Below are 21,648 nucleotides of genomic sequence, written 5' to 3' on the forward strand. Positions count from 1 at the left end.
CACTGAACTTCAGCTGCAATTGCCAAAGGCATACAAAGTAGAAATAGTAAAATCAGGACAGATTCAAAGTTGTTGGAAGGCAAAAGCTTCTTGCTATAGACAAGCCTTCCTTCCACATACAGCTGCCAAAGAAGGGCATTTGGTTAGAGAATCGTAAAGACAATAAATGCAATCCAAACACTGCTGTTATACTCCACCCACACCCCACACCCTTTGTAGAACAGCTTGTTTAGAGAATAAATGTTGCATAACAGCAATGCTTGGTCAACTGTGCCTGAAAGAAATAACAATGAACAGGAAGTTACTATAGCAATTTTAACTGTGAAAAGCATTGTTATTGGTCATAAGTTTTCCCCCTCATCAGATTATATCCATTAACAGCTTGAATGACTGACATGTGTAGACTCCATTGTCTTAGGGCTATATCCCTATGCACAGGCAGCCCCACTTAATTCCATGATGAGGTTTCCTTCCAGAAGACTGATAGGTAGCTTTAGGATTGCAATATTAGTATACAACAACCAAAATAAGCAAAATATCTAAGGAAGAGCACTGTAGGGGAGGCTTTTATTTTCTGGCAGCAAATTTAGTGAGAACGAAAGAGAAAGGGAAAGTGTGCTCTCTGTTACGAGATTGTTTCTCTAAACTGAAGTTTCCTGTTGAAAACATTGAAATTGATGATAGCAAAACACTTTGGGATCTGTTTAATATTCTGGACATTAAAGAACCAACTGCTTTGTGTCTGGTTGCTATTACTTGCTTTGTGTCTGGTCCTTCTCTATATCCTACCCCTCCTATTTCATTTTTGCATCTGCATATTGATGACAACCCAGCCTGAATTTCCGTACCAGTTGGGCAAGAGGGCACATGAAGATGTTGAATAAAATGGGAACCCACAAGTGAGTTGTTGGAGGCTTGATGATCTCTCTCCTATTGCTACCCTCTGTATGCAATCCCAGAGGAAGGAGATCAGCCACTGAAGGGCTGTCCCCCATATTCTGGCATCGGCAAGGTAGTGAGCTAGAAGTTCATGGTCGACCATTGTCAAATGCTGCTGAGAGATCTAGTAGCATCAGCAGCGCGGACCCACCTCAGTCCAAGTGGCGGCAGAGGTCATCTGTCAGGGTGGCTAGCACTGTTTCTACCCCATGGCCAGGCCGGAAACCTAGCTGAGATGGGTCTAGGACTGAAGCTTCTTCCAGGATTGCTGATATTTGATCTACGACAGCTCTTCCAAGAAAAGGCTTAGAATGTAGTAGAGATATATAGAATAGGGTAGAAAGACCTATGATACTTAAAGGATGGAGGATGAAGTCTGGTTTTCCAGGCATCTCCCCCCCCCCTTCCTTGCAGTTGCCAATAGCAAACAAGCTGCATACCTGATGAGACTCTGATAGCAGCCTGGCAATGAAAGGTGGCTCAAGATACCATCTGGCTATTTTGCCCAAAGGTAGGAAAGGAGGCTAGCAGCATTCTAGCTGGGGTTTTTTATGAACAAAATGTGCTCTGTGATAAGCATCTGATAGACTACTCAGAGCTGTTAAAACAAACCACAATTTATTGCAAATCCTCAGTGCAGGCACCGGGGTTGATCTAGATACTTATCTTTTTCTCCCTACAGAAGCCCCATGAAAGCCAATAAAAAGTCAGTTCTGGGGGACAGGGAAGCCCAATAGACTAAAGTATCTGGTTGCATGGAATGAGTGAAATTGCTCCTTGTGGTGGAATGGAAAGCTTGTTCCACCAAGTTTTTTCTGTTGTTGAATAGGGGGTGGGTGGGTCATTTCACTAGGGATGCTGACCTTTAGATGGGGCTTGGAGAGCTCCTAGAATTACAGCTGACCTCAAGATGGAAAAAAATCAGTTCCCTAGGAGAAAATGTCTATTTTGGAGGGTGGACTACATGGTATTGTACCCCACTGAGGTCCCATCACTCTCCAAACTGCCCTCACCAGGCTTCAGCCCCAAATCGTCAAGGACTGCTGTCTGAGTTGGCAGCCCCATCTCTTACTTTGCTCAGTAGCGTTTCCCCAAACCCAGCACTGGCTTTTTAACGGCCACAATATATGACTGTAAAAAGAAGATGAGAAGGAGTCTCTAGCAGAAGGAGTCTCAAAGCAGCTTGCAGTCGCCTTCCCTTTCCTCTCCCCACGACAGACACCCTGTGAGGTGGGTGAGGCTGAGAGAGCCCTGATATTCCTGCTCAGTCAGAGCAGTTTTTTCAGTGCCCTGGCGAACCCAAGGTCACTCAGCTGCCTGCATGTGGAGGAGTGCAGAATCAAACCCAGTTAACCAGATTAGAAGTTGCACTCCTAACCACTACACTAAACTGGCTCTACCACAAAGCTGGATCTATTTCTGTAAGTTCCTTATGCTTGCTGTTTGTAGGGCCCAACTCGTTTTTTTATTTGAACAATATCTCAATATAAGAAAATTTTAATATGAAAATTACCCCTAAGTTTTAACATATCAGAAGCTGAGAAAAGATGTATCAATAGTACTGGTAACCTTTAAAAAATGTTATTTATAGTGACTCTGGACTGGGAATGGTCTAAAATGGGGGAGGGGGGAAGTGAAGGGGAAGAAGGGAGGCCGGTATAATTTCCAGTGAACCATGGCCTCAACTATGCGCTTGGCAGGAGAATGCCATTTTGCAGGCCCTATGAAACTGACAGCTCTGCCTGGGCCTGGGATTCAACAGGCAACTCACTCATTCCACTTGTTGGATAACGTACTTTCAATGTGCTTTTGCAGCTGGATTTTCTTGGGCAAAAGAGGAAAAACTACCTTGAAAGTGTATTATCCAATGTGTGCTGAATGAGGCTGGAGTTACTCTGGAGCAGAGTTAAAGAAATGTGCTTTCCTTTATTAGAGTGCAGTACTGCACTATTCTTGAACGACAACAGGCACCCACCAATTTTTTAAGTTGAGCAGAAAATTATGACAGTGTGTTTGTATTATCATAATCCATTCCGCATATGGTGTGAAAGAGAAACCATGGTTTACAAAGGTGAAACACTGGATTACCCTGGGCTGTGTGGAATCTCTGTTACAAGTAAAAAAAATATGATTGTACTTCAGGAAAAAGCCTTTGATGTGAAATCAGCCCTGCTTAGGGAGAAATGACTGACATGTTAAAAACTCTAGACTAACACAATATAGGTGCTGGCATCACAATTTACAGTTGTCTGCAACACAGAATGCATTGTCAGTTGCCCAGTCATCATTTAATACACACCGGAAGTGTAAATTGCATCTGCAGCCATGTAATAGTAATAATGCCAATATATGTTGATCTGAACCATACTTAAATCTGAAAATGTCTTCAGCATCACAGTGCAGAATCTGGATGATTCATATCAATACCAACACTGACAGTCCCAGAGGAATATTCTATGAGGAATATTCTGTTGTGCAAAAGAAAAGGTTGGAAAGAAAAGGTATGGATTGTGGGGAAAAGGGAGGTCAGGGAAAGTGGATAAATGGTTATGAAAATGAGACTCCCTAGAGCTGAGCTTGTTTTTGCCTTCATACTCCAGCCCAGTTTAACAAGCTAACATGTTGCAGCTGCATATCCTGCACCCCTCCTCCCTTTCTATCTATCTGTGCACTTTCTACAAGTTGTTCGCATCAGTGGACTCCTAAAAAAGCATTTGGCGCTTACACAAGTCTGCTTTTTGGAAAAGCAATGGCAAAATGCCTAATGTCATTTTTATGGTGTTTAAAAGTATCACCCCAGACTCCTGACTTACAGAACTGAAAAACAAGAGGAACCAAATGTATTTTGTTTCTAACTGGAGTGTTACTTGAGATGATGTACAATATAAATATCAAGAATGCTGTAAATGATGCTGCCTAGGAAACATAGCAAGCACGCTTACTCAGATTGGCTCTTGAACTTTCCATTGTGAAAACCTCATTAAAAACTTCATCAAACTCCAGCTATATTGTGTTCTTCAAGTTCTCTCTTTAAAACTTGTGTTCCTTGTTCTAGTGACAGAGCATGTAATAATAATGGTCTAACCAGAACTTCTTATCATAGTCAAGTCATCTGGGTTGTATTTCTGGCCAGTTCTTGGAATGTAGTGTGAATCACTGGGAAGGGACACCTTGTAATCAGAATAAGGCAAGTTACATGTATTTGTTTGCTTATTATTCAATTTGTATCCCTCCACTCCCACATAGTGGCTCGTGGCTGGTAATAATCGTCTTGCACAATAAAATACCATAAAATAATAAGCCCCATTAAAACCTTACTCCCAGCAGTGGCTTAAACTCCCTCCCCCCTGCTCAACATACTTCAACAGCTAGCTCAGGAACTGCTTAAGGCAGCTTGATGTTCCAGCTAGCTTAGGGTGGGGCCCAGATCTTAATTGCCCTGGCTCCGCCCAAAGGCCTAGCAGAAGAGCCCTATTTTATGGGCCCTGAAAAACTGAGAGAGTTCTGCCAGGGCCCTTAGCTCTCCTGGGAGCTCATTCCACCAGGTCAGGGCTAGGACCAAAGAGACCCTGGCCTGGGTTGAGGCCAGGTGTACCTCCCTCAGGCCAGGGATCTCTAAAAGATTTGCACCCACTGAGCGAAGGGCCCGAGAGGGAGCATAAGGAGGTAGGCAGTCCTGCAGGTATGTGTAAGAACAGTACTCTGTGAGAACAGTGGTATAATTAGACAGTATGGACATCAGCATTTTCTCCTAGTTCTGCATTTAGTACTCTTTGATTGATAGCACTCTGCGTTGCTTCAGGAGGTCAGTAAAGCTTTCATCTTTCCTCAAAATGCGTAAAATAACTGTTCAGGAGGGCATTCTTTTATAAAGGGACAAAGGCTGTAGTCTATGGCAATTTATTGTATGCATTTCTAGTTATTACTGAGTTGTTTTCTAATTTCTGTAGTCCAGTTTTTACATTTATTATATGTTTTATACTGTTTTATTATATTGATTTCTAATTTTGGATTTAAGTTATTACAATGTTTATTAAATATTATCCTGCTGCACTGCTAAATATTGTAATCCTCCATAACTTTCAGTGAGAAAGGTGGACTTACATGAAGTAAATAAATAAATAAATGCTAGCAAATATAGGATACTTTCAACCTGGAAGAATAGCTCTTGACTACTAAACAGAGATGGACACAAGCTGGCTGACCAACTAACGTTCATCACAGATTTTGGCCAGTTCATTATTCATGAAGCAATGTTTATGAACTGAAGAACTGGAACAAACTTTCAAGAATTTTGATGCAGTTTGTGGTGGCTTGACAAACAGATCAAACTCTATGCCAAATTATTATTATTATCATTATTATTTCTTTTTTTATTATATATTTTTTATTTTCATAAAGATAGAAATATAGAATAGAGACAATATAAGTTATTAATACAGGGAATAGTAAAATATAGTCTTCGTTTGGAAATATAAGACCCCACATTAACTACACAATGGTATGAACTTTTGCCCAAAGTTTATAAACTTTTTCACGTTTCCACCACGTTTAAGAAGAGAAGCCTACTTTACCACCATTCCAACATTTGTTTACATAGTTTTTAACAATTTTAACAGTCATTTTTGGTGTCCCATAACACCTATAAAACAATTTATACTTAACACAATACTTAACATTATTATTTCAATTTATTTCTCGCCACTCCCAAATGGCTTGTGGCGGGTTACAGTGTCTTAAAACCCCATTAAAACTCCCATTAAAAGACTTAAAACCATCACAACATGATGAAGCAAAAATCCCCTTCCTACTCCCATTACTAAAAGGGGGGGCGGAGGAGAAGGAGGTCAATGATGTTAAGCCCGGGGGGAGGGGGAGCAGTCGATGTACCGCGCTGACTGCAGCCTAAACCATAGACCTGGTGGAAGAGCTGCGTTTTGCAGTCCCTGCGGAATGCTGAGAGATCCCAAAGCATAAGTGGACACGAATATGACATCAAGAACCATAAGATTGAGAAACGTGTAGGAGAACAATTCAGCCTTTCAGGATATTAAATAGATAACCTCAAAGTAGCTGTTATATTACAACGGAACTTCAGAAACAGACTAATGTTAAATTGCAGAGCTGAAAGTTATTGCATCACTCAGAACAATGGACCCCCCCGGACTTAACAAAAATATTAGTTTATTATCTCACTACATATGCTATCCTCATTCATTCCTTACATCTGTATTCTCACTAATACCCCAGAACAGCTATACATCCTCTATATTTTATTTCTTACTTGGAATAGTAGATTGTAATATAGCTTTATTAGTGGTATGCTAATTTGGTGCTCACCCTCCACCTATATGCATGGACTGGAAACTTCAGTTTCAATGTATCCGAAGAAGTGTGCATGCACACAAAAGCCTATATCTTGAATGAAACTGTGTTGGCCTTAAGGGTACCATTAGACTCGAACTTTGTTCAGCTACATCAGACCAACACAGCTACCCATCAGAATCTTTTTTTTCCTCATTAGAACATACTCCACTGTGGAATGCACAGTTCAAATCTGAACTGGACTCTGCTACGTAGAAATTCCCATGCAAGAAATATTCTTTTAATAAATAAAAAAATTAGAAATAAATATAAAGAATACAGCTTGACTGGTTGCAATGTCCTTAAAGTGCCACCTAGTGGAAACTGCCACAACTTTAAATTAGAATATGCATAAGCTACCATATACACACATTATGCTGGTTTGGCAGAAGCTGGCAATTCTAAAGATGTCAAGTACAAGCTTAGCCAGTCCAGGAATGTGCATGTTGGAATAACCTCATTTAATACTCTACATATTGTAACACATGAGCCTCTTGTGGTGCAGGGTGCTAAGGCAGACGGCATGTTGTCTGAAAGCTCTGCCCATGAAGCTGGGAGTTCAATCCCAGCAGCCGGCTCAAGGTTGACTCAGCTTTCCATCCTTCTGAGGTCGGTAAAATGAGTACCCAGTTTGCTGGGGGGGTAAATGGTAATGACTGGGGAAGGCACTGGCAAACCACCCTGTATTGAGTCTGCCGTGAAAATGCTGGAGGGCGTCACCCCAAGGGTCAGACATGATTCGGTGCTTGCACAGGGGATACCTTTACCTTTATACTGTAACACAGCGATCCCCAACCTGTGGGCCGCGGACTACATGTGGTCCTTCGACTAATTGGAGGTGGGCCCCGAAGGATGCCTTCTCCCCCCCCCCGGCCCTTTACTTCATCCCCCCCAGCCCTTTACAACACACTTCATTGTTGTGGCATGTCTGTAGCTTATTTTGAAGGGATGTTTAAACATTACCATAGCAATCAGAGAGCGCTAGGGCAGTGGTTGAGAGTAGAGGAGTAAACTACCCTCCGCCCCCACCGGGCCTCAGTAAAAGGCGTTGAGTGGTCCCTGGTGAGTGATCCCCAGCTTTGAGTGGTCCCCGGTGATAAAAAGGTTGGGGACCACTGCTGTAACACATTCAAAATATCAGTAAATCTTGTAGCCACCAAGACTTGGTAAGTAAAGCAAGAGCAGACACCAGCTTAGAGGAACAACTGGCTGAATAGCAAGACAAATTATATTAAACCTCTTTTCTGTTTCTGCTGGAGGATGCTCTGTACAGTACAAAATTAATACATGCAGTCACCATGCTTTGCCATAGATTCTTGGAATAGATATATCAGTGTAAATCATTCTGTGCCCATGAACTATGAAGCTGCAACCATGAATTCCACTTAGGAATTTGATAAAGTAGAAAGTGACCTAAAGGCTGATTCAGAAATCCTGCTAACAAGCCAGTCATGTACAATTGCATCAGGCACATAACTTGTCCAGGGTAGGTTTCCCTATGCAGAGATAATAAGGCACATACTGTTATGCATGAAAATTGTGGATATTTTGCTGAAAGCAAACATATTTTGTAGCAGTCCAATAGCATCAGGCTTACTGTTACAGAAGGTAATATTTACATACGTAAAATAATGATCAGAACAGAAATTTGGCAAGACTTTTATTCCTCTATCAATTAGACAGAATTTCCCCTCTCATTTTCCTAATGTTGGTGCTTCCAACCCGTTCAAGTCAGTTTCCCAATGAAATCAAACCTCTTGCTTGAGTTTGAGAGCCTGTTATGTAGCACAGAGAGACACCCGCTTCTCTTTACAACTTGCCATAGAAGCTGACAATAACGTGGAAAGGAAGCCTTTAGGGATGCAAATGCAACAAGCTGCCAAAAATTCACTGCACTGACTCTCTGCAAGCCTTATATTTTGATAAGCCTTTTCTCATTAGAACTGTCTGACAGTCTGTGATAAGGCTTGGGGCAAAAACACTAACATATATAAATTGCAAGGTTTTCAAAGTAATAAACAGAACGTTGATGGAAATATTCCATCTTTGCAAAACTAGATGGAGAATGTGCATCCTTCTATGGCTATATTAATAGAACCATCATTTAAGAAAAATATATCTAAAATACTCAGAAAAAAACATGTTTTCATTATGCCAGAATTTAACAAATCAGTATAACTCAGTAGGAACCAGACGTCTTTCCCCAACCCCAAACCTATTTCATTATGCCGTGTACTTGATTTAAATTTATATGAAGAGATGGCTATGTGGTGTTTATTTGGAGTTGCTGAATTTTAAATCCAGTTTTTAGATTTTAAACCTGTATTGTATTACTTACTTTGTATCTAATTTTTATTGTATGCAACCCTGAGCCCTTCTGGGGAATGGCAGGGTAAAAATCAAATGATAAATAAATAAAACTATATGATAAAATATTAACAGAATTCTTAACAGTCCCACTCTCGAAGAATTCATTTGAACTGTACTCAGTGTACACCCAATCTTAGATTTTGAAGGGACTTTGAATGCACTTAATGCACTGAATCGCTTCAGAGAAAAAACTCCAGGAGATTCTCATGGTCATACCCAGTGATCTAGCTCACAAAATACTTCTGAAACAAACCATAGCTGGTTTTTAAAAACCCCAGACTTAAACTGGGAATTTATACCTTCTCCTACAAAGCTATATGTCTTTAATAACATTCTTGACTCTGTTTATTAAGCATGTAGATGTCCTAGATTTGAAGGTGCCTTTTTAAATCTGTGATATACATTCTATCTTGGTGACTTTAAATAACTTCTAAGTGTCCGTAATAGATTTTACCCTTGCTACCCTCTTCCAATTTCAATTTCTTTTGTTAAGCAGTTTCCATTTCTGAAATAAAATATGCCCATGTTGGATTCCCCCTCCCCCCATATTATTTCATTACATATATGCTTAATTTAATAGTACTGTCATCACTGTGCCCAAATAATTCAACAATGCTTACATCTCACACAAAGCCCTGAATACCGTTCAGGGCTAAATCCACTGTTGCTTCCCTTCTAGTTTGCTCCATGCTCCAAGACATGGTTATTTATGCTTTGCCTCTTTGTCATTTACTCAGCAAAGAAAAGTGCACTGAAATCACCCAATGCTACATCAGATACTCCTTTGCTTGCCTCCTTTATTTCTTTCTCCATTCCAATGTTACTTTTAGTCCTGGGCAGGCAGGAGACAGAAAGGGTCAACTATTCATAGAATTGGTTTGTACATTACCTTTTGGGCTTGGTATTCGTTTCATAAAGATTTTGCAGAAGTGTGTATTCTTCTTAGATTTCAAGTATATTAAACTAATGTCCTCTGACATACAGAACCACAGTAAAACTATGGGAGATTCTCATGGTCGTACCCAGTGACCTATCTCATGAAAATCACAGTAAACCCTTTCCATGGAATTTCTGTCCATGATAACTATCCATTTATTTCTGTATTTTAAAATGATCACTACACCTACGGCCTTGTTTAAAACCAAGGGCCATTTCGCACGGCTTCAAAGTAGCACAATGGTTGCTATTTGGAAACGCTACTAATTTGCCATAACCCACGACGTCGTAGACAATCTGCAACAATCCTGAAACCAATCAGCAAAAAGCGCTTCGTTGTGGCGCTTTCAGGGGAATCCAGAAAAGTGGATTCACCCTCCGGATAGCGATACACTCCTGCAACCAATCTGCAACAGTAGCGCTAAAGACCTGTGCGTTACCATTGTTGCTGGTTCTTCAAAGTCCCTCCCCCTGGCTCTCTCCTCCAAACTTCCGGCGAAGCGATCGCCATTTTTTTTTCTCCGAGCGAGCGGGGATAAACGCAACGGCGAGCCTCTTTCTGTTTAGAGGCTTCCCTGGCTTCAGTCCTTCACCTTTAGTCACTAAGCACAAACCACTGAAAAGCCCGTTTGCTGAAATAAAGTCCCTTTATTTTTTACAAATAAATTCAGCCGAAAATCGGGCCCGTGAGAGGGGGGGGGGATTTTTTTTTTATCACTCGAGGCAGCGTGCAAACGATCATACAATCAAACGACAGCTCACATTAGGCAGCTGGATGGGTCTCTCCGTAGCAACGAATCTACCTAGATTCGTTGCTATGGGTCGTTTTTTTTTTTAAAAAACCTTTCTTAAAGGGATAGGGGCTGTTTGGGAGCATGTTAACGGCTGCCCATTGGCTGCTTGACGGCCAGGGGCGGGACGACCCTGGCAATAGCGCTTCCTTTCTAGCGATTTCTGCCGAGACCGGAAGCCTGTGGGAAACGCTAAAAAATGCAACTGATTCCACTACAAAGGCAGGTATGCATAACGACGAATTCCACTATTTTAAATGGCGATTTTTCATTCCGCAAACAATTTGCAACAAAGATCCCTGTGCGAAAAGGCCCCAAGTATTACAGCTCCCCAATCACTGGCTTCTACCATCTCCATATCAGCGTAGATAACTTGTTTGCCAGCCTTCTTGGCATGCACATTTTGTCTTTTATGTCTTGCAAATATGTTTTTTTGTTTTATTACAGACATATAAACAAAGACCGCGCCAGAAGAAAAATTCAACAGAACAAAACCATCTGATTACACATATGGAAATAAACCACCATAATACATTATGGTTCTGACCAATAATGAAAGAAACAAACGGCATAAGAATATATAATACAAACCAGAAACTAAATGCAAAAGTGAAAGGAACTAAAGCTTCCATCCAAGTTGGCATGTTTTCTACATAAAATTATTTAATTCAGTTCAAAATATGGTAATACTGCTTTGTTATAATAGTCTCTGGCAAGAAATTGAGATGTAGAGCTTCAGACATTAAAAACCATCATGAAAATAGGATTACTGCGTAAACAAACACCTTCACAGACCTATTAGAAGAAAGATTCACCTATTTATGTTAGGCAGATCTGCCAAAATATGTAGCTGATATATCCATTATGACTCAGCTTTAATAGGTACAAATAACTCCTTTTGCAAGTATCTTACTGGATATGGGGCATCTAAAAATCTCATTCCTAGAATGAAATGGAATTAAGCAGTTCATACTTTTAGGCAAGTGTGAGGGTAAATTCATAGAATCATAGAATTATAGAATCATAGAGTTCGAAGGGGCCATACAGGCCATCTAGTCCAACCCCCTGCTCAACGCAGGATTAGCCCTAAGCATCCTAAAGCATCCAAGAAAAGTGTGTATCCAACCTTTGCTTGAAGACTGCCAGTGAGGGGGAGCTCACCACCTCCTTAGGCAGCCTATTCCACTGCTGAACTACTCTGACTGTGAAAAACTTTTTCCTGATATCTAGCCTAAATCGTTGTACTTGAAGTTTAAACCCATTACTGCGTGTCCTCTCCTCTGCAGCCAGCAGAAACAACATCCTGCCCTCCTCCAAGTGACAACCTTTCAAATACTTAAAGAGGGCTATCATGTCCCCTCTCAACCTCCTTTTCTCCAGGCTGAACATTCCCAAGTCCCTCAACCTATCTTCATAGGGCTTGGTCCCTTGGCCCCAGATCATCTTCGTCGCTCTCCTCTGTACCCTTTCAATTTTATCGACGTCCTTCTTGAAGTGAGGCTTCCAGAACTGCACACAGTACTCCAGGTGTGGTCTGACCAGTGCCGTATACAATGGAACTATGACATCTTGTGATTTTGATGTGATGCCTCTGTTGATACAGCCCAAAATGGCATTTGCCTTTTTTACCGCTGCATCACACTGCCTGCTCATGTTTAGTTTACAATCCACAAGTACCCCAAGGTCTCGTTCACACATAGTGCTACCTAGAAGCGTATCCCCCATCCAGTAGGCATGCTTTTCATTTTTCTGACCCAGATGCAGAACTTTACACTTATCTTTATTAAATTAACATATAACACAATGAAAATGGATGACAGATTTATTGAACCCAAGATGTTTGTCTTGCAATTCAATCTCAAGTGAATACAAACAAATCCAAATTGCTGTTTTTTCCTATTTATCTCTGGAATCTGTCAACCATTTTCATTGTGCTGTATGTAAATTTACTCTCATGCTTGCCTGTAGGTATGAACTGTTTCCTTCCAATTCATGTCATTGCATCTGAGGAAGTGTGCATGCACACACAAGCTCATATACCTTGGATAAAACTTTGTTGGTCTTAAAGGTGCCACTGGACTCTAAATTAGTTCTGATGCTTCAGGCCAACATGGCTACCCACTTGAGTCTTACTGTTTTATAGTTTTTGTTATGGCTGGCAATTGCTGTTATAAAATTTGATTGATTTATTGATTGAATACTATTGGTCTGTTATCTCTCTAAATTTTTTAATTTAATTTTAATTTTTTAATTTGAGTTTGTTTCTGTACCTTTTGATTCCGGGCAATAATTCTGACAATTTAAACAAACCCAGTACCCCTCAATGACTCTGCTAACTCTGAGCAAGAGACACAGAAAAACTTACACATGTTAAGTCTATGCTTACAGTTTAAAGCTGTACCTGTTCTTCAAGGCTGAAGTCTTTGTAGCTGGATTTGAGTTGAGCATTTGGTTCAGCATTTGTGATATGGTGAGAAACCTGCAGGACACAAACCCCAAAATACTTATCTGCAAAGAGTTCATCTTTTCATGAGAATGAGTAGAAGACAGAAGGGAAACAATCACTGAGGTTCAACTTGATTTTTACCTGCAGAGAATAAATTGGGGGTGATTTTCTTCCTGACCTCATTCTACCTCATGTATGGCTGAGGCTTGATAAGTACATAAGACATCCAAATGCATTTAGATAGGAGCATGGAATACTTTTTATGTTATTCACAAATATCTGCCTCGAGCTTCCGGGGGGAGGCGGGATATTAAACAAACAAACAAACAAACAAACGAACGAACGAACGAACGAACGAACGAAGGAAGGAAGGAAGGAAGGAAGGAAGGAAGGAAGGAAGGAAGGAAGGAAGGAAGGAAGGAAGAAAGAAAGAAAGAAAGAAAGAAAGAAAGAAAGAAAGAAAGAAAGAAAGAAAGAAAGAAAGAAAGAAAGAAAGAAAGATGATGATAAAGTAGTTCACTTTTGTTAAATGCCAAGCAAAATAACAGATTCTGTTTCACAAAATAGTATAGCCTTATCATGCTTTCCCCTTCCACATTTACTCAGGTTGCCATAACGGAACTGTCCCATCTGGCTAAAATAACCTGTATTCTGTTAGCTGGAACTTTTTAATCACCAGATTAAAGCTTCTGTTCTACATAACTGACCTTTAAAGGAACTCTCGTTAATAGTACTTCTTCTGTTTTAAGTATTTCAAAGGGTGCAGTGCTGGCCACTGGCCACTTAAAAAGAAACACTACCTCCCAATTATCCTGCCAAAGTTCTACACATACCTGTGAACTAAGAGGCCTGGGAGGCAGAGCAGGAGGTAGTGGTAGCCATCCAGCCCTAGCTGTTGAAACAAAAGAAACAAAGTGAACAAATACAATCTCAAACAAAATATATTCGATCTTTTCAGTTTGTTACCACTTCCAATCAAGCTAATTTCATTTATGTTAAAAGGAATGTTAAGTAAAAAACATAAAATCTAGTCATCCTCAGGAAGTTATATATTCACTAAGACTATACCAAACAAAGACAATATATCATGTTTAGTGAAAGTTTTGTAGTGTGGAACAAGAGAATGATGCTTCCCTCAAGATTTCAGTTCAGTTATTACCTAGGGAAAAAACCCTGAATTAATATCATCATGTGGATATTAGAAAGCATTCAAAATAAAATGTGATGTGAAAAAGTGCAGTTGTACAGAAAACATCTGTGGATCATGGAATTGGATATTCTGGCTCTGGATGAACTAGCTGTAACTTTTAAATATTTTTGGCAGGGACTGAAAAGAGGGGAGAAACTCAACAACTGTCTCGTTTAGAGCTTTACAGTAACATAAAATAATTCAGTCTTCTGAGTCGATGATCATAATGGGATCATCCATTATTTTTCTCAATCTGACTTCAGTTAAATCCACAACAAACACCAGAGAAGATGAGGCTTTGTGAAGCAATTATCATGACACACAAATTATATATAGTGAAAGTTGTGAACTCGCAGGGACTTGCAGGGGATATCTCATTTCCCTCTCTCTCACTATTTCCAAAGCAGGTTGGCTAGACTCCATAGCCTCTACCCCTTCTGAACTTCTTTCTCTCATTCCCACCCACCAGCCAACCTGCTTTCATATCCTCCCTGTCTTAAACTTTGCCTTCCTCTGACAGCTTCTCCTTGGTTAAATTCTGCAAGTCTCCATCCACTAGACTGTTCTGAGCCCAGCGGTGTGATGTCACCTACGTGTCCAAATCTAGTTGCCCATTGGAGAAATCACAAGGACCTCCAGTGGTACTTAACTTTCCTCCGTATCCCCACATGGGAAAGAAGCGCTAGAGAAACTCACCAGGCCTTCATCAACTACCATCAACCTGACCATAAATCAATGAACACAAGCTAAGTACACCACTGTACAAATATATAATGGAAGATTAAAAATAAACTTATAATAGAAACCTACTATTTGCCAAATGCATCTAAACACCTCCTAAACGCACCAAATAATCCATTGTCTACAGTAGTGGTCCCCAACTGCTGGGCCGCGAAGGCCCTGGCACCGGGCCGCGGCTCCCTCTCCCCACCCACCCCGCAGTAAAAAACTTCCCAGGCCACAAGCTTGCGGCCCAGGAAGCTTCTTACTGTTGGAGGGGGGGGGAGGAAAGCAGGGCCATGCACGCGCATTGGGCGTGCGCAGCCGAAAACGTGCATGCGTGGCACTTTTGCGCGAAAGTGCCTCGCATGTGCGATTTTGGCCGTGCATGGTGCATGCGCGGCTGGGCAATTACCCTCCCTGCTGCCGCCGGTCCCCAGCCTCAAAAAGGTTGGGGACCACTGGTCTACAGTAAATTTCTATGCTATGCTATGCTATGCTATGCTATGCTATGCATCTATCTATCTATCTATCTCAGGTATTCTCATCCAGGGTTTCATGAAAGCCTGGGGTTCCTTGACAGCCCTGGAAGGATTTCCTAAATGGGTTGTTGTTGTTAGGTGCGAAGTCATGTCCGACCCATCAAGACCCCATAGACAATGATCCTCCAGGCCTTCCTGTCCTCTACCATTCCCTGGAGTCCATTTAAGTTTGCACCTACTGCTTCAGTGACTCCATCCAGCCACCTGTCGTCCCCTTGCCCTCAATTGCTCCCAGCATTAGGCTCTTCTCCAGGAGGTCCTTCCTCCTCATGAGGTGGTCAAAGTATTTGAGTTTCATCTTCAGGATCTGGCCTTCTTAGGAGCAGTCAGGGCTGATCTCCTTTAGGACTGACCGGTTTGTTCGCTTTGCAGTCCAAGGGACTCGCAAGAGTCTTCTCCAGCACCAGATTTCAAAAGCCTCAATTTTTTGACACTCAGCCTTCCTTATGGTCCAAACTTTCGCAGCCATACATTGCAACTGGGAAGATCATAGCCTTGACTAAATGCACTTTGGTTGGCAAGGTGTTGTGTCTGCTTTTTAGGATGCTGTCTGGATTTGCCATAGCTTTCCTCCCCAGGAGCAAGCATCTTTTAATTTCTTTGCTGCAGTCCCCATCTGTAGTGATCTCGGAGCCCAGGAAAATAAAATCTGTCACTATCTCCATTTCTTCCCCATCTATTTGCCAGGAATTGAGAGGGCCGGATGCCATAATCTTCGTTTTCTTGATGTTCAGTTTCAAGCCAACTTTTGTACTCTCCTCCTTCACCCGCATCAGCAGGCTCTTTAGTTCCTCTTTGCTTTCTGCCATTAGAGTGGTATCATCTGCATATCTGAGGTTGTTGATATTTCTCCCTGCAATCTTGATCCCAATTTGTGACTCCTCTAATCCCGCCTTTCTCATGATGTGCTCCACATACAAGTTAAATAGGCAAGGCGACAGTTCGACAGCCTTGTCGAACTCCTTTCTCAATTTTGAACCAATCAGTGATTCCATGTTCAGTTCTCACTGTTGCTTCTTGACCTGCATATAAGTTTCTCAAGAGACAAATAAGATGCTCTGGTATTCCCATCTCTTTAAGAACTTGCCACAATTTGTTGTGCTCCACACAATCAAAGGCTTTAGCATAGTCAATGAAGCAGAAGTACATGTTCTTCTGGAACTCCCAAGCTTTCTCCATGATCCAGCGTATGTTGGCAATTTGGTCACTAGTTCCTCTGCCTCTTCGAAATCCTGCCTGTACTTCTGGAAGTTTCGGACCACATATTGCTGGAGCCTAGCTCTTAGGATTTTGAGGATAACTACCTAAATGGGTAGGAATTAATTAATTTTTAATATTATTTAAAAAATGTGTTATACATTTATCAGGTGATATGACCAGATATGGTCATGTCAACCCCCTTCCAAAATGGACAGTGATGGGCCTGGAGAGGCTGAGAAGGGGAGGGTCCTTAAGTGGGTGTGCATACACCTATGTTTCCTAAAACCTTCAGGCTCAGAGTGAACATCATCGGACCTCCTTCTCCACCCCCGTCCCTTAGTAATAGGGGTTAGGAATGGGGTTTTCCCACCATGTTGGGAGTATTATAAAGTCTTTTAATGGGGTTTTTTAGACATTGTGACCCGCCACAAGCAGTTTAGGGAGTAGCGGGAAATAAATCGAAATATAACAACAACAACAACAACAACAACAACAACAACAACAACGACAACTTGTTCTGCATGATAACACCACTTATGGGGTTTCTTGAAGCCTGAAGACTGTTTCAGGGGTTTCTCAATGGTAAAAAAAATTGAGAAAGGCTGATCTATATGTGCTGACCGCTCTGACAGAGATTCTCACCTGTGTGATTTACAACAGACATTTTTGGAATTACAATACTCATCTGATGTCGTAAAGAAACTGATCAAAAGGTCAGAATTATACTAAGGGATAACCTGCCTTAAATCAGGCCCAAATGAAGCAACAGAACACATACAGCTCCCAGTTCAAACTGGTTCAACACATGATTAATGACCTATAACCTATGCTGGACAATGATACCCTTCTACCATAGACACTAGGATTCAAGTTTTTCTTTCCTCAGACAGCCTCCTAACCTTCTCACTCACAATAATCCACTTCCTAACATGGACATGAATTCTGGGATTGGGGCCTGAAATAAAACAAAATCACAACACCATCACTGGACTTAATACCAGCCACACCTTCTTCCAATGCTATATGTGCAATCAAGTGTCAATACTCCTGCTTTCTACATTAGGCAAACAAGACAGTCCCTATGCAAAGGAATAAATGGGCATAAATCTGACACCAAAAATTACAACCCTTTAGAAAATTTAATCTTCCAGGGCATTCTATTGCTGACCTAAGCATGGCAGTTTCAAACATTTCCTGCTGCCTTCAACTTATCCTAACCTTGCTATTTATTCTAGTGACCCTTGTCTTTTCATAAGGTGGCCAAAATGCTATGGCCTCAGTTTACGCCTTTGAGTTTCTAAAAGCAGTTCAGCTTGATTTGAGTTAGAATTCACTTTTTGGTAGTCCACGGTATCTGTAAAACTCTCCTCCAGCACCACATTTGAAATGAATCCACTGTCAGCTTTCTACCCAAACACAGTAATAGAGAATGCTATGACATTAATTAATTAGATTTTGGTTGCCAACAACTCTTCCTTACATTGAATATTCTTTTCTAACTTCTTCATGACTGTCTCAATTCTGATTTCTTGGTTGCAGTCTCCCTGTTGGTTGATGATGGAGCCAAGGAACAGAAACTCTTGAACAATTTTAATTTCATCACAACTTAAAAATTATATAATGCTGAAGCAGTCATTACATTTGACTTCTTGCTGTTCGACCATAATCCTGCTTTGGCACTTTCTGCTTTGCCCTTCATCAGCAGCTGTTTCAAGTCTTAACTATTTCCCACCAGTAGTGTGGTATTATCCACCTATCTCAAATTGTTAATGTTCCTTTCACCGGTTTTCACTCCAGGTCACTTGATCTAATCCAGTTTTTCTCACAATATGTTCTGCATACAGACTGAAGAGACACAGAGATAAAATACATCCTTGTCTGACACCTTTGCCAAATGGAAATCATTCTGTTTCTCCAAATTATGTCGTAACTGTAGCTTCTTTTCCAGAGTGCTGATTGCACATCAAAACAATCAGATGCTGTGGTAAACCCATTTCTTTTAAAACCAATTATAGCTTTTCATGATCCACAGAGTTAAAGGTTTTGCTGTAATCTGAAACGCATCCTGAAATTATCTAGTATGATCCAGTAACTAGCATAAATTTGCAATACGATCTCTAGTGCCTCTTCCTTTTCTGAATCCAGCTTGGCATTTCTTGTTCCATATATAGTAAGTCTCTTGCAAGGTTTTGAACATCACTTTACTTGTGCGAGCAATGAATGTGATATTTCAATAGTTGCTGCAATCTTTGATGTCTTTATTTTTGCAGAACTGGAATGTAAATGAAATGTGAGTCATTTCAAATCTATGAGTCATTTATTTTCCATTTTTGTTGGCATATGCTTGTTACAGTTTTGACGAGCTCCCTGTCTGCGGTTTGTAACAGTTTTATTATCCAGGATCACAGACAGAGGGTAGAAATAGGAGAGAGATCATCAAGCCATCATCAGTTTACATATGGAGTCCCTCAGGGAGCAGTCCTCTCTCCAATCCTATTTAACATCTTCATGTGCCCTCGTGCTCAACTGGTACAGACGTTCTGGAAACTACGGCTGGTCCAGAATGCAATAGCCAGGGTCTTCACAGCAACACCATGGACGTCCCACAATTGGCTCATTCTCCACCAACTTCACTGGTTACCAACAGAATTCTGGATCAGACTGAAGGTTCTGGTAATCACCTGTAAGGTCATATGCAGTCTGGGCCCAGTGTACCTGAGAGTCCACCTTTCTGCCTACTCCCCCCCCCCAAAGAATGCTACACTCTGCCATCTCCGACTGGCCCCAAGGAAGCTCACTTGACCTCATCCAGGGCCAGAGTTTTCTCTGTCCTGGCTCCCATCTGGTGGAATGAGCTACGAGGAGAAATCAGGGCCCTGACAGAGCTAGAACATTTCCACAGGGGCTCCAGAAGGGAAGTCTTCTGCCGGGAATTTGGTTGAGGTTGACCAAAACTAATATCTACTGGGCCCCCGAACCTCCCGCCTATGAAACCAATTCCCCTGAACCAACCAACCATGGGACTGTTAGAATGTTAAGGTTATTAATTACTGTTCTTTCTGTTTATTATTGTTATCCTGTTATCTGACAGTCACTGAGTTTACTGTATTGTTCCTGTTCCTCTATGTTTCATGTGAACCACCCTGAGCCTCAGTGGAGGGCACTATATAAATTGAATAAATAGACAGATAAATAAATAAAATATCTCATGTACTCCTGGCAATTCGTTTCTTCATGTTGTTCTCTGTACAGCTTCCACCTCTAAAACTAGATTCTTCTGCAAAATTAGATTATTTTTCAAACGTTTCTTTTTGGAAGGAATGTGTTATCCTTTCATCTCTTTTGTATAGTTCTTCAGTGTATTGTTCTGAACTTTTCTTTATTTTGTCCTGTTCAGTTAATATATTTCCATGTTGATATTTCAGCATGCCTAATTGTGCCTTAAATTTCCCTTTCATTTCTTGGATCTTGTGGAACAGTTCCCTTGTTCTTTCTTTTGTATTGCTCTATTTCTTTATGTTGGTTATTATAATAGTTATCTTTGTCTCTATGGACAAGTTGCTGGAATGCTACATTTAGACTTCTGATTGTTTCTGTTACTTTCTTGTCTGTCTTTAGTAATTTTAAGTTTCATCAATCATCCATTGAAGCTTTTCATTTCTTTTAGCTATAGAGTAGTCTTTGTGCATTCTTCCTCAATAATATCCCTGGTTTCAATTCACAGTTCACTTTAACATAGTAATGCAAATCTGTTTGGGTTTTTTTTTTATATGGCCTTGAAACTCTTTGGAAATGTTGCTTAGATTGTATTTTGGCACTCTGCATAGTCTAGTGGTTTTCTTCAGCTTTATTCTAATTCTCAATATTAATTAATGTCCTTTTCAAACAAACAGCTCCTGCTGTGAACCACAGGAACTGAAAGCATGGTACAAGAGACATAACTAAATGCCTTCTCTGTACTTCTTTACTTCAACCCCAAGACTTAAAAAGGCAAAACCCCATGCATGTAGAAAGTTTGGATGCTGGGGACAACTGTAGCAAAAGGAACAAGATGAATATTTTTTGGATCTAACATGGATTAACCTGAGAATCACATTGCATAGATCCAATCCATGCATGACTGCACAGAATAAAACTCAGTTTTTACCACTGTCAGCCTACTCAGGGTTGATCTCTTAAGTAAGGTCAGAAGTCTTGTGCAAAATTTATATATTTTATCGTGAACTTTGAGGGTTAAGATTAAGATTATGGCTGTGACATAGTCTTTATTGGTAGACTGTATAATTTTATATAGTTTTACTGAAAATTAAATCTTTAAAAATAGTTTTATAACTTTTTTTTTGCAAACTTCTATGAATACAAGAAAAACAGTACAAAATCTAAACTGGGTGTTAACAGACAGCTTCTCCATATTAAAATGCACAGATCTTGAAAAATGTAACTCAGGAGATATAAAAGATATCCATGAACTCCCAGAAGTTTTTTTCTTTATAGGCCTTTCTTCATAAGCAAATATCTGTTATTTTCACCATTAGCTTTTCTTGAATGTAAGGTGCAACAGTGCACACCTGTATATTGCTATCATGTGAAAAGTGGCTCCAACTGAACGCGTGATTTTAATATATTTTAAGAACATGGATTCCTGCATTGTGATTTATATTTAATGTAATTAAAATTGCAAACTGCAACTGAGATGGTGGTGGTGGTGGACGAATACAGGATAGTTCCAAAATTCATATCTTGATGCCATTCCTGTCTTTAAGAGGCAGAGACTTGCAATATTCCTTCATTAGTCTGTTGTATCCCTAGTTTTTGTTATACTCTAAAGTCATGTTTTTGTAATGGATCCTTTTTTGTGGACTGCAGTATTAGAGAAGGACCTCTGTGATGTTGCCATTTCTCCTTTGGAAAGAGCTTTTGCTGATACTATTTTCTGACAATTCTGGATTTTCCTTGGGAATAGTACTTGTATAAGCACGACTTTTTTCAAACAGGTCAAAGATATTCTGCAACAGCAGGGCTTAATGAATATTTCATGAGTAGCTTGAGTTAGAATTTTAGGATTAAAAAGCAGGAAACTGGGTCAAACTGCCTGGCCTGAGTGCTTTGCTTGCCTAAAATGCTAACTCTGAGGTAACAGCATATTTTTCA

At 40.5% G+C, this 21,648-nt stretch overlaps 1 protein-coding gene across 3 annotated transcripts in view; it reads right to left on the bottom strand.

Moving 5' to 3' along the window:
• REPS2 (RALBP1 associated Eps domain containing 2) overlaps positions 1–21,648 on the bottom strand; it is a 91,702-nt gene that overhangs the window by 13,781 nt on the left and 56,273 nt on the right. For 2 of the 3 annotated variants that reach the window (XM_077343150.1, XM_077343151.1), the window contains 2 exons: positions 13,680–13,738; positions 12,802–12,879 (listed from right to left, as the gene is read on the bottom strand). In XM_077343150.1, the coding sequence (XP_077199265.1) occupies positions 12,802–12,879; positions 13,680–13,738 (137 nt within the window). Of the gene's footprint in view, positions 1–12,786; positions 12,880–13,679; positions 13,739–21,648 lie in introns of all 3 variants that reach the window. The other variant, XR_013232026.1, reaches the window with a different exon arrangement.

The sequence above is a fragment of the Paroedura picta genome, chromosome 6 (assembly GCF_049243985.1).
Source record: "Paroedura picta isolate Pp20150507F chromosome 6, Ppicta_v3.0, whole genome shotgun sequence".
Taxonomy (NCBI): domain Eukaryota; kingdom Metazoa; phylum Chordata; class Lepidosauria; order Squamata; family Gekkonidae; genus Paroedura; species Paroedura picta.